The sequence below is a fragment of the Schistosoma haematobium genome, chromosome 2, assembly GCF_000699445.3.
Source record: "Schistosoma haematobium chromosome 2, whole genome shotgun sequence".
Lineage (NCBI taxonomy): Eukaryota > Metazoa > Platyhelminthes > Trematoda > Strigeidida > Schistosomatidae > Schistosoma > Schistosoma haematobium.
This window is the reverse complement of record NC_067197.1, coordinates 22,071,026-22,086,059: the sequence shown is the minus strand read 5'-3', so window position 1 is coordinate 22,086,059 and position 15,034 is coordinate 22,071,026. Positions and strand designations below refer to the sequence as shown.

Sequence of the window (15,034 nt, the reverse complement as noted above, 5' to 3'; positions counted from 1 at the left end):
GGGGCTCGAACCCAGGACCTACTGGCTTCGCGCGCGAGCACTTAACCATTAGACCACTGGGCCGGCATCCAACGGTGTAAATGTCTAACTTCAACCAATCCACGAAGTTGCGCCACCATATACCATTGTCTTCAGTGAGCTGATATCTCACAACAGACCTGGTTGTACTCCACTGGTAACGGCTTCCCACTAGAACTTCAGGAGTATCTCTTGAAGTCAGTCACTAGTGAGCAGATGATTATTATCAGAAGGGGTTTGTGAAGATTTTTAGAAATTTTCACAGATTGAAATCATGAGTCAGTTGTGCGGGATCGTGGATGCGCACTGCTGAGGAGTCCCATACTAGGACGAAACGACCGTCCAGTGCTTCCAGGTTTTCAATGGTGGTCTAGCTTCAACTGACTCATGATTTCAATCTGTGAAAATTTCTAAAAATCTTCACAAACCCCTTCTGATAATAATCATCTGCTCACTAGTGACTGACTTCAAGAGATACTCCTGGAGTTCTAGTGGGAAGCCGGTACCAGTGGAGTACAACCAGGTCTGTTGTGAGATATCAGCTCACTGAAGACAATGGTATATGGTGGCGCAACTTCGTGGATTGGTTGAAGTTAGACATTAACACCGTTGGATGCCGGCTCAGTGGTCTAATGGTTAAGTGAATTATCCAATTTCTAACAATAATGTTGTTGTACTGGATAAACAATGGTATTGTTATGTGCTATAACTAAATAAAGAGTGATTTAGCTCAATGTTAAGATTTTATTATAGAAACAAATATAAGTCGATACTTGACCAAATGATATATAAGTTCAAATTAAAATTGACATTAATTAACCAGTAATTAACTATATATTAACAGTTTAAAATATCATTAGTTTAAACTGACCGCTGCTTCTTCCTAATAGATGTTTACCGGAAGTTAAAATTCTTAATAAACTAAGTGCATAGTAAACAAATGAATAAACTAAACAAAAATCACCGACATAAACAAATAATTTAATTACGGTAGAAAGAGTTGATCAAGAGTTTTTTTGACAGCCTCTGACAGTTAAACACACTTAGTAAACCGCCATATTTATTCAACACTTATATACAAAGTCCTGTCGTAAATTAAGCTGGTTTTACTCTATTGTGTACTAAACAATACTGATAATTTTCAGTAATCATTTACGCAAGTACAAACACAAAACAAGAATCATTATTTGGAATTAAAATTTATAATACAATAGAAACTTTTTAATTGTTTTGAGTTGTTATTTAGTGAGTTTGTAACCTTGTGACTTGTTCTCATCCGCAACAAATTAGAACAAAGTTCTTTATTTAATTTTTAACTGACTATAGTGTTTAACATGAATTACTTTGTAAAAGTTTACTGTGATTTATGTCCCAAGGTACTTTATGAACATGATCTTTATTTCGCTAATGAGTTATATTATTTCCCTTGATGAATTTAAATAACGAGTTAAGTCTTAAGAAACTATCTTCTTCTTATTTGAGACTGGACAGTAAAATCCTAAAAATGGTATTAATGGAAATTATGTTGTATCAAGAGCTGCATATCTTTTGTGCATGAAAGACACGTTAGTCGAATTCGTACAAGTAACCTGATAATCGAGGTATTCTGGATCACAATATCATACTATAGACCCCAGATAAAAAACCATGAGTTGATGTTTGAATTTCTTAGAGAGTCGTCACTTCACATTGAGATGTACGATTGTGTTATGTGCTACTGATGTCTACAGATATAAGTAGTATGTATCATCAATCAAAAGTGAATTATCTGGTGGCAGAAAGTTGAGAAGATCAAAGAAAAAAGAACGAGAACAAAGAATGATTGGTGTGGAAACAAAAGAACAATGAAGTCTGAGACGAGTGATTGACATTTTACAAATGAAACATTTGCTGTATGATTCTCAGATTTTAATAAGATGTTCTGTAATTTTGTATTCTATTGTCCTCACTTGTGTTCTCGTTATGTAGGCGAATCTTCATGATTTAAAATATAATCATCTAATGCCAAGGCATTTTGATGCATTATCTTCTGTTCAATACACTTATCCCCATTTAGTACAATGAACCATTATTGGTATATATTACAGCAATGTTAATCCTTAGCTACTATACTACAAATTGTACTATTACAAACTTGGGTTTAACACTTAAAAAGTCATCAAAGTTTCATGAAACAGTTTCTATACTGTTGGTTGGCACTTTAAAAGGTACATTTATTACGCATTGATCTCAAGAAAAGATTTTACCATAGTGATGATATAATAATTATTCAGTGTAATTCTGTCCATCTTGTAATTTTAAAAAAGAAAAAGATGTAGTTAATCTGATTTTCTGCTGATTAATGGATTTTTCTTGTAAAGACAAACTGTAGATTAAAACATCGATAAACAAGTAGAATTCAAAGCCTTGATAAGGGTTTTTGATTAACCAGAATCATGTTTTTTTTTACATTTGAATAGTGAAATCAATTACAAGAATTATATTTTCAAGAAATGTTAATAAGTGATCTGATTAAACAACAGTAGTGAACTCAAAATTAGTTCGTTTGATGAATATGAATCAAATGGAATGCTAAACAGTTAGTATAAGGAATTCAGTATAGTTAGTAATGTCTTTATTATTGATAAGATTTATTACGAAATGTTGGTCGACAGAGATTAGGATCTGTTGAGGGTGATTAGATTTTTAGTAATCTTAAATCTGTTTTGCATGATAACTTTTTAATTACAAATTATTACATGTAATAAATGTGTTCACAAAGAAACAAGTGAATTGATTAAAGTGTTTATAGTCAGGTTCTTCTAGTGATGTTATCCATAACTGATTAGAAAGTAATCTGTCCAGTTCAGTGATTGATTATTTAAGGTTACAGTTTGTCAATACAGATAAAAGAACTAGAAATGAATGTTATTTACGGTAGATCAGGGAGTTATACGAAGCCTGAATATGAGCTTTTTATGTTGTTACTCTTCATGAAAGTAAACCTTTGGTCTTATGAAAATGTATGTATCACAAGCTTTCGCAGTCCGAGGTGTCATCATTTAATCTGTTTGATGTTCAACTGAGATCTTACGGAACCAAGATGCTTACACTGATTGACTAATGAATGATAACGGATTTGCTGTTCATCTGAGATGACAGGATACATTCCTATCTGCTTAATCCTTAACTCTAACTGAATCCTATAATACAACTTGTGAATAACTCAACAAAAAACGCTCTAGGTTTTAATATTAGATCACTAAAAAAATGTTAATTTTTTTCTGGTTAGCGATTTTTAAGCCAGTTAGTTTTCTACGGGATGGGATCGCCAACCGTATGCTCAACCCTCCTCCTTTATCCGAGCTTGGGACCGGCGGTAGCCCCCGGAGGAACTTCAAGCGGAGTGGATAGGACACACATTGAGGAAAGCGCCCAACGGCGTCACAAGACAAGCTCTCACATGGAATCCTCAAAGTCAAAGGAAAAGAGGAAGACCAAAGAACATATTACGCCGGAAAATGGAGATAGACATGAGAAAAATGAACAAGAATTGGATGGAACTAGAAAAGAAGGTTCAGGACAGAGTGGGTTGGAGAATGCTGGTCGGCGGCCTATGCTCCATTGGGAGTAACAGGCGTAAGTAAGTAAGTAGGTAAAAAATCGTCAAAGGGTTCAGGATTTATCAATTTAAATTTGACATATTATTAGCGATCAGTTTCCAGTTTTAGAGTTGATTGATCATTTCTATGTGACATATTTCAACAATGAACTCGTTATCAAATGATTGCTTGTCCGAATTATTGTACATAGTTCAACTCTCTGACTAAAATTCATTTATATAAATTTGACTGAGTGATTACTAGTTACTGGACAAATTATTATTATTATTATTATTATTATTATTATTATTATTATTATTCATGACATCAATCAATCGTTATTTAGATTAGTTTATCTCATAAACGTTTCTCAATATTCATTAAATGCCAGTCAAGTAGTAACAATAATAACATTTAAATAATTAAGAAAATTGTTTCTTTCAGTTAAGAAATTTATATTCATTTGTTGCTTTCTTTTTTAATCGGAAGTTATTCTAAACATGGAAACAGATACAAAATATTAAGATACAAATAGGGTTGTTAGTTTAAGCAAGAAGTGTTAACTTTAAAGAAGAAAACAACTAGCTAGAATTAAAAAAAATTGCTTAGTAACTGATAAACAGGAAACAATAGTTGAAAAGCCAAACAAAGTACTGGTTGCTTGAAAATATTAAAAATATAAACATCACAAATCATACGTCTTTAATTAGAATAATAAAATAAATAAATATGAAATGGCTAAATTATAAATACAATATTGAAAACAGAAATCACTAAGGTAATTTTACATTTATGATTGAATGTATTTCAATACATGGATACAATTGAATCATTTTGACGATATTTTTTTAAGTGTACCAAATTTAAAACTATATTGAGTACTAGTTTCTCTAAAACTGTAATGAAGAACAATGATGGTCTGTAATATTAAATATTCTATTTCTTTATATGCATGAAACATGTCCACGTACTCATATATGAATACGTATGACTATAATATACAGTATACTTCAATAACCTCAGTGCACACATTGTCGAGGCATTTAGACTTGTAGCCGGCTCAATGTGGTCGATAGAATCTGATGATCGCTATGAAGTAGGAGAATATGACATTCATTCATTCATTCATTAACCAGTCAGTGAATCCTGCTAATATATGTCATGTTTTTAGTTAATTCATGAGAATCATTTCATTCTTAATATGTGATCGTAAACTATATCAGTGTATGAAAATACTACTGACTTTGATTAATGCAGAGATACTTATTATTATATAAACTCTTAAATCTACTATTGTACTAAACATTATCCATTTTACAAAGTAGTGATAGGTCAGCCTTAAGTTTCATAAGCTAATCGTATCGCTGGACAAAATTTACTTATGATAGTGCAGTGTCCACCACTTATTCAGACAAACGTGAGTAGTATGTAGCAGAAATTAAATATAGAATGCTTCCCAGTAGAGGACTGAAATAAAGAGAAGGGAAAGAAAAACAAAAACCACCTGGTATAATAACAGGACCGAAAAAATGATGAAGTATGTAAAGGACAACTGACTGAAGATATGCAAATGATGTATTTAACTCATAATTTTCATATTTTACAAGCCAATAAATTGAGTTTTCCTACCTACGCTTCCGTTCACTACGATAGTATCAAGAAATCACTGTCATTATCAAGGTATTCATAAACAAGTTCTAAAATACTTTGGATCTTAACATTTTAAAAACGGTTTTTACTGCTGTTAAGATATGCTATGTTAAGCTTTGGTTGATATTTTAATTATGGTTAAAATAAAAATGTCCTAAATTAGGACAAGACAAAAACTCAAGCTAAAATAATCCAATGTTATTCAAGATCAAATTAACGAAATATAACGAGACATAGTTTATGTCTTATTTATAGGATATATGCAACAGAATACGGTAAGTATTTATGGAAAATAAACCATGCATATTAATTCCTAACTGTATACTGTATTGATCGAAAAATCCATGATTAATTTTCGAAAAATCAAGGCAATAAAAATTAGTTAATTATTTAATGATAAACAACAATAATCTTTTGTTACCGTATTTCAAAATGACGTAACATTAGTTCAATTAAGAATGATTTAGGTATTTTTTTTTTTCGAAATCAGACAAATTGGAAAAATTTCATACACATAGTTCCCATTATCATTTTGAAAAGAGCATGAACAAAGATTCTAGCAGAATAGCATGAATTCATTGTATTTCGTAGGTTCTCGTCAGCTGCTAACAGCCTGTGATATTTAAAAATCATAGTTACGTAATGAGTTTAAATTGCTTACATGAGAGGGTTTGTTTGGAAGTTATATTGAAGACCTATTCGTATAGTATAGCAAGGGTGTAAATAAGTGTAATAGACTGAATGTTGTAAATATATACCTTATGTAAAAGAACATTGTGACAACCGTTTAAAGGGCTAGAAACAAGTAAACATTGATAGGAATATAGTGAGTAGAGTTCAGTTGAAAGATTATTAACTTCTATTATTATTATTATTATTCCTATTATTAATTCCTATCAATGTTTATTCAATATGTAATCAATTGTTTCTAACCCCCTTTTGAACTGTTGTCACAACTAATGCTGTAGAATATTCTTACACATTAGGTATATATTTAAAAGATTCAGTCTATTAATTTCATTCACACCTATGATATACTTTACGAATATGTCTTCAATATAACTTCTAAACAAACCCTCTCATGTAAGCAATTTAAACCCATTATGTAATTATGATTTTTACATGTCACAGGTTGTAAGCAGCTGACGAGAACCTACGAAATACAATGAATTCATGCTATTCTGCTAGAATCTTTGTTCTTGCTCTTTTCAAATTAGAAAAAAGTCAATTCTGAAGTCCGAAACTCTTTAAAGTTTGAAACTAAATTATAATTTTAAGAAAATTTATGTTCTTCACAAAATATATAGACCTTGAAAGCCTATTCGAACTAGACAAGTTTGTAATAGGAAACAGAAAATTCTATATAAAGACATAAACTATTCTTTGATCATAGATTCAGTAAATATTATTCGAATTCAATAAAGTCCATTGAATATAAAGTCCGGTATCGCCATATTTTAAATTATCGAAAGAAAAGAAGAAATCAAAATGAAACAAATAAAGTGTGCAGCCTATAAGAATTTAGTAACTTGAGTCGGTATGTATTTATGAAAATCATTAAAGCTAACCAATGCAAATGTAGAGACATTTGTTGTTTTCTTTAAAGGAACCTACTTATATCGAATGAAATTTTACGTAAAAAGAAATATCAGCATTATAAACAACTGATTGAAAACATTTGAATACACTAATTATACATCATTTCAGTACTATTATATTTCAGTCAATAAGAGATAAGAACAATGTTTATTTTTTTAAAACTATAAGTTACTTCTAATTAATGTTGCATGATTATTCAGGATTTGGTTTCTTTCTTCATTTCACATCCAAATAGTTTAGACTAAATTACTCTTATGATAAGTAAACTATTTTAGTCTGTTTGTAAACTTCCATTGTTACTATGTCCAATTACTTGAAAAATAATATATTTGTGTCAATTTATCCAAAAAAAGCCACAAATTTGAATAACAGACTAAGTAGGTCTATAGGTCTCTGAAAACTAACGTAAGTGAACTGATTTCCGCTAGTTAGTTTATCAGAAAAACTGACGAGACTATAATTTATGGACGAACCAATCAAGCATAAGATAACAAATCTCGGATTTTGGCGTGTAATTCACCCATCCATTTGGCTAAATAGAGTTTTGGCATTATAGTTGATGTCAGTTCGTGATGAAAACCCTAAATGTAATTCCTAACAGTAACCCTCAATTGTAAATCATAATTGTAATTACTCACACCGGTTTATAATCCTCATTTGGTCCTAGTTATTAAGTGAACACTCTCAAAATCAGTTTAATGTCGTTCAAAGATTGTCCATAAATTACAGTCTCATCGAAAAACTTTAGGGGTTAGATTGTTTATGAACTTGTGATTCAACCAGATTTTTGATATAGTTCTACTTCTAGTAGCAGTTAGTATTTGTACATATAACTAAAATCTATTTTGTTAAATAACTTGGAAAATAAATAGAAACAAACTATTAGAGCGGTAAAAATTGCTTTCGGTTTTTTACTGAATATTTATGTCATTAATTATCGTGTTGATATTTCAAAGAAGTAGACCGTAACCTAAATGCCATCAGTTCTCATTGAAATAAACTTATGACCTCTATTTACTTAGAAGTACAAACGCACATCAATAGATTTATATAAACGAACCGATATCTAAAAGAAATAATTTGAATTTGATTGTAAAGTGTAATCTACAAACTGATTATAGAAATAGAAGAATGTAGGTTGCTGAAATTTCAGAAATCAGGTCAACACAGTAATCAACAGTTTAATATATAATCGTTTTTTTTATTTGGAACAAAAATAAAACGTGAAGCTCATTTTTATTTTTAGATCTAATTAAAGAAAATAATTTTTGTTTCACATCAAATCTGAATTACACAATGTGATAGTGATTTTATTTAACACACTATGCAAAAGGTTATGTAACTTCACTTTAGATGAGTTTAACAGATAATTGTATACATAAATACCTTCGTTATAAGTCATACTTAAAGAAAGTATATTATTTATCAATAAATGCAAAGATCGAAAACAGTTCCTGACATAAAGTGACAACAGATGGATGACCACTAAAAATTAAGGAGCACTAGACAGCCTGTAGCCTCTCTAGGTCTACCGCCGGTCCGAAACCCGTATAAAGAAGGAGGGTTGGGATTGGGGTTAGTGATCTCGTCCCGTAGAAAACTAACTCGCTAAAAAAACGCTAACCATAAGTAATGATTCACACCAGATAAGTAAGTAAGCCGCTCTTTTCCATCTTAAGACTTCTGTAAATTGCAGACTAACAAGTTCATGTTCAATTGAGATCAGGAAATGCAAACCTTGTGTCATTTATGATGGCTCCAGAACACTGAGACGAGTTCTAAAGGTTCAAAATATTCAGTTTAAACGATTTGTAATATAATCTGTTTTCTCCATTTAATATCTTTGATAACTTTCAGCGTTTCTCAGAAACAGACCAATTATTTTCCTAGAACAAGTCTGATCTAACGTACAGTTAGATAAGTTTATCACGAGAATCATCCAGTAAAGTTGAATGAATAGCAAATAAAAGCAATTTAAAAAGTATTTCCTGACACATCTGATCGACTATAAATGTGTTGATCTAGCATGAATAAACATATGTTGTTCATCTGCATTATGTAGTTCATAGAATTCGTATACACCTATACCATTGAACATATATTCTCATACCGTTTCATCCCTAATGTTTAATTTACTACTTAAAAATTTTCTCAACAGACTATTATGAAATATTCATATCTAAAAGTAAGCTGATCCATATTCAGTAAGCCATTTAAGAACCCCAATATTTTTATAGCATTGTAAATAATGTGATACTACTTACACGAACAATGCCTAATACAACAAAAACTACAATATGAAAACATAAAGAATTAACTTCAGGAGAAGTTCTAGATCAACTAGCGTAAATTTAATTACAATATTTAAAAAAACGCATGAAATAGAACTTCTCAAATTTCAATATTATCCACCATTCGCTTAAACTGATTTATTCATTCTATTCATATAATTTGCTATTCATAAATCATTTAATAGTTTATTCAATCATTTCAATCATAAACATTTCGAACTTACTTTAATTTGATTATTTGACAAGATATTAGGTTTTACATAATGCTGTTGATTATTAATACAATTAAAATAAGGATGTTGATCATTTCCATCGAAACATCGTGAGCTACATTGTAACAAATTCATAGCAGTTTCAGCTATTTTTACTACTGGTTTACACATATTGTTACTATAAGTAGTAATAGTAGGTGTAGTGATATTTGTAATATTTTTATTAGTTTCTCTAAACTGCTGCTTTTCTATCATATGTAATTTGTTCATATCAAGTAATTTTTTGTCAATTATATCTGATGACACAGTTTCTTCTATTAACTTAGTACCATTTTTCGACACAATCGGTCTACGAACATATGCTCTTGGAGGTATCGGTGGTGCAGTCGAAGGTAAAGTGGATATAATAGTAGTAGAAGCAGTAGCAGTAGTAGTGGAAACTCTTGGAGAAGAAGTAACAATAAATGGAGCCATAGTACCACCACTGACAATAGAAACACTACATGGTGCTTCGAATGGATGTTCTTTTGTATTCGATGAAGAATGATTCCTTCTCTGAAGAGAATAAAAGTATGCATTTGGTGCATGTTCAAATACATTAGGATTTTTTGCTTGAGATGTATACGAGGATGATGACGAGGATGGGGATCTATAGAAAACATGATGATTAGTTAAAATCTTATTTGCTTGAGAAGATTGCTTTTTGGTATTGTTCCAGGTCTGAAGGTGATTGTAGGAAGAATCAAAATTATTCTGATTAATATATCCACTTAATAACTGGTTATTTCGATTATTAAAGAAGACAGGCTGCTAATTGAAGCAAAAAAACAAACATTCGTTCAATTTGCATATAGAATAATATGATGTTTATTTGCCTCACTAGCATTTAAAATGATTTTTAAACTATTCAATGTTACCAGAAAACACATGTTTGTATATGACTGATTACTTATATATTACTAGTGTAGTGCATGCTACTTACGTTGACGTAAGTAGTATATAGCGCCAGTCAGAAGTAGAATGCCTGATAGCAGAGGGTTGAGAAGCTCGAGTTAAAGAGAACGGAAACAGAAAGTAATAGGTATGCAAATGAACGGGCAATAAATTTTGAGAAAATTAATGGACATTTTGCAAATAAAGGATTGCACGTATGGTTTTTACATTTTACCTAAAAGCTTTGTTTATCATTTCTAGGTTATTAAATGAATATTACACTGGTATCTAAGCTACTTAGTTTTACAAGACCGCCTACATTTAAATATGAAATATATGCTCAAGTGTAAAACAAACATTTGGAACTACTATCACAATAATTTTCTTAGAATGGAAATTTTAAAATAGGACTACATGAATAAAGTATATTCTTTTTAATGAATACCTACGATCGCTTATAATCCGACTCAATTGTACAACACATACCAATCATTTTAACGTGTACACATGCTACTAACATGATCATATTAGAAATCCTAAATTCCTATTATACTATTTGCAAAACAAAACATATTTCACTAAAACCTAACTCATCATGCTGATCAATAATTTTTATGTATATATGTGTGGTGAACAAAGACTTAAAAGGGATAACACACATTAGCTTTGTAAAGTATGAAAATCATACATTAAATACATCATTTACACATCTTTGCATTGTCCTTTACATACTCATTTGTTTCCCTTATTCTGTTGTTATTTTGATTCCTCATAGATCTCCTTCTGTACCACCAGGCATTCCCTTATTCCATGTCCGACTGATGCTACATACTAATTACACCTGCCTACGTAAGTAGCTAACAACATATATATAATCGAAAATTCGACTGACAAATATCTCCGTGTATATTACATTTTCTATTATTTTTGGACATACTATGAGATTTAACGTTTATATTTTTGATGAGTAACAGTCCTGCTGTAGTGAGCGAGAAAACAAGTGAGGACAACCAAATGTATTTTAATACATTACAGAATATCTTCGTAAAATATGAGATTCATATAGTAATACTTCATTTGCAAAATGTCAGTAAGTTGTCTCAGACCATACCATTCATTCTCTTTTCTCGTTCTCTTCTCAATTTTCTCAATCTTCTGCCACCAGGTATTCCACTTGTGGTTGGTAATACACACTACTTATATTTTTCGATATTAGTAGAACACACCACACTATTATTGAAGTAATTTGTATGTTTAGGATAAATTACCCAGTGTCTCTATAATTCCAATTGTGTACAGCGAACTTTGTACAAAAATGAACATGAAATTAACGTAATTTGGATTGTTATGTTGAGATGGTATTTTATTGAGATAAACTTGTTTCATTTTACTACATGGAACATAGATATAATTTGCATTTTAATATTAACAATCGCGATCACATTGTGATACACAGTTAACAATCATTCTCCATTCATCATAATACATTTTACTGTCAATGATGAGTAATACATTTGATCATATAAGTTGTAAATGATATTTTAACGGTAAATTATAATTCCAGCATAGCTACTGTCTTTACCTGGATCCTATTTTGATAAATTTAAAAAAGTCATTTAATAAATGTTAAAAAAATAAATAGCCATCTTAGCATAAAACCAATGCAGATAGAACAAATCGTCTTGTTTTTCTTTTAAGCAAAATAAGATAAAAAAATATAACAAAGAAACATATGTTGAACAAATTTCACAGAATTGATTAGTTTTATTTCGTTTTTCTCGTTTTTGCATTTCTTTCAAAAAAAGATGTGCAAACTATTCACGCTTTGTAAATTGAACCAATCAAAAAACCTGAGATATTCTAGGATTCATTCAATTCATTTTATATTCTGGTTGATTCGTTGAAAAAAACCATCATGGAATTTCAATTTTGTTATTTATCTATTTATTTATTTGAACACATAAATATTGGTACAAGGGGGCAACAAATATATATGCGCCACACAAAACAATGAGAATGGGAAGAGAAAAAAAGAAGGTACAAAAGAAAGAACAATAACGACCACAAATTAGTGTAAGATAGTGTAGTAATAATAATAATGGGGAAACGGAAAGGTACAGCCAGAAGAATTCTTCCAGTTAAGGAAGAAACAACCATTTTTTATGAAGAAAGTAAAAGAAGGTTACAGCAGGATCGACACTGGCTTCTATTCTCAGCCATATCTAATAACGTCTCTAGCCAATGTGTTGCACCATCTCTCGGACCCCAGTCAGGGAGTCGTGAAGATCCAACACAGCCCAGCCCTCTGCAGCTTTCTTTCATACCACGACACCATGTCATATACTGATCACCTCTCTACTTCTTCTAACCAGTCCAAGAGTCGGCAAATAATGCACGACATGGAATTCTCTGGAACGACATTCGTAGAACATATCCAAGCTACCGAAGTCGATTTTTCAAGATGGTGACACCGATTGCATTATAGTGACTCACGTGCAATCGAGTTTAGTTCAATCAAGGTCTTTTGTTGACCTATTTAATGGACAAAGTCATCCATGATATAACAACTTGTTGTACTGTTATTATTATTATGCTTGTATGAAATACATATGCTTGAACATTGTTTAGCGCCTACGCATGTATTCATTCTGCTAGCTTCATTATTAACTGCTTAGTCTATTCGCTGACTCAACCATTTTCCTATACATATATATATGTGTACATTTGCACCCATTCACTACAACTACTTGCTACTGCTACAATCGTAGTTCGCTTGCTCATTCATTTTGCCTCTCTGCTGTCTGGTCCGAATTATCTACTAAACAAACTGTAGTAGCTGTTTCTTTTTGCCTTCTGATTTCAAACATCGTTGCAGATTATACGATAAAGGTTCGAGGGTGATTAATTATCGAAGCACAGCCACTACAGCATTATCGTCTCTGTGCTCGAACACACGATGCCGAACCTCTGCATTACCGACATGGTGTTGCCACTGGATGTCAGCGATCCTTCGGAGACAACGATGATCGAACACAGAGAGTCGTCTAACGTCCTCAACTCGGAGAGGCCAGGTTTCACAAGCATAGAGCAAAACTGCTCTCACTGACGCGTTGTTGATCCGAACTTTTACAGCCAGACTAACATCACGTAGGTGCCAAAGGTTGCCCAGATTGGCATAAGTCACTCTGGCTTTCACTATACGTCCATTGATCTCATCACTCACATCCCCACCAGCACTTATGCAGCTACCTAGCTACACGAACTTCTCGTCTACTTCTATCTGCTCACCATCCAGAGTGAGTACAGGTTTAGAATCCTGCCAGTCTTGTGGAAGTACTTTGCACTTCGAAGGTGCAAAGCACATACCAGACCTACGGACACTGATTGTCAACTGATTAAGTGCGGATTGCATGACTTGGGCATTATCGCGCCAGTAAGACAATATCATCCGCATACTCAAGGTCGAGAAGTCATTCTGCAGGTAACAGATCCACACCACCATTACTTACATTCATCAGAGCTGTTTCCAGAATGTCATCGATGGCAAAGTTGAAGGGGAATAGTGAGATTGGGCAACCCTATCTAACCCCACTGCTCGAATGGAACAATGGAGAGAGGTGGTTGTATGCCCCCACTCTGCCTGAGGTGTTTGTATATAGGGCTTTTAGGATGTTATTATTCTTCTCAGACACACCCTTCTTCAATAGACAATCCCAGAGAACAGTCCTATCCAACGAATCGAAGGCAGCCCTGATGTCAAGAAACGCTACGGTTGTTGGCCTTTGATAAGTATTACGGTGTTCTATGATTTGGCGGAGGGTGAAGATATGATCAATACATCCTCGACCAGAACGAAACCCAGCCTGCTCCTCGCGAGTCAATCTTTCTCGGGTTTTGAACAACCTACGAAGTATGACGGAAGCCAATAGCTTGGACGCAATCGGAAGTAGACTTATCCCACGATAGTTGTTACAGGAACGACGTGAACCCTTTTTAAAGATAGGGACAACTATCGACTCATTCCATGACGTTGGTACACTCTCTAGTTCCCGAACCTTTGTAAACAACGTCGTCAATTCCTTAGTCAAAAAGTCACCACCATCTTTAAAAAGAGCCGGAGGTAAGTCATCTGGGCCAGGTGATTTGTAACGCTTCAAGAGTTGGAGTTCCTTGCGGACTTCCTCCTCATTTGGTGGATCAGTCGTCACCGGCCATGGAGTGGAGGACAGTCTGACCGATGTTGCCGGAGCAGCAGGCCAGTTGAACTGCCCTTCGAAAATTTCTGCCCACCGTCCAAGACGTCGATGGATGTTAGTGATTGGCATCCCATCATCCTCGCAGATTGTTTCACTCACACCAGACTTCTTGCTGCCAGTGGCTCGGATGAGTTGGAAGAGCTTCCGGTAATTACCAGATGCAGCTGCTGCTTTCAGCTCATTAGCACGCTCCGACCACCAGGCTTCTCGGTCCTTACGCAAGCTTTGCCCAATTTCCTTACGTAACATCCTTCGTTTGTGGTCAAACTCACGGTCACCCGGAGTAGACCAACGGGATTCAATGGATTATAAGGCTCCTGAAGAAACCCAGTGCTTATAAACGGGACGTTTCGCAAACCGACAACTGACTGTACCCGCCATTTTCATGGCGTCATGCGATTGCAACCAATGCTCATCTATACTTTTCGGTGGAATGGTAGATAGCCTAGAAGCCACCTCCGTTCGATACTTAGTTGCAACCAACTTGCTGACAT

The 15,034-nt window shown here is 33.1% G+C and overlaps 1 protein-coding gene across 4 annotated transcripts in view; it reads right to left on the bottom strand.

Annotated features, from left to right (window-relative positions):
* Positions 1-15,034, bottom strand: part of ATXN3_1 (Ataxin-3) — an 80,240-nt gene that overhangs the window by 27,061 nt on the left and 38,145 nt on the right. For 2 of the 4 annotated variants that reach the window (XM_012938182.3, XM_051214624.1), the window contains exon 5: positions 9,364-10,161. In XM_012938182.3, the coding sequence (XP_012793636.2) occupies positions 9,364-10,161 (798 nt within the window). Of the gene's footprint in view, positions 1-9,363; positions 10,162-11,395; positions 11,874-15,034 lie in introns of all 4 variants that reach the window. The other 2 variants (XM_051214626.1, XM_051214625.1) reach the window with 2 other exon arrangements.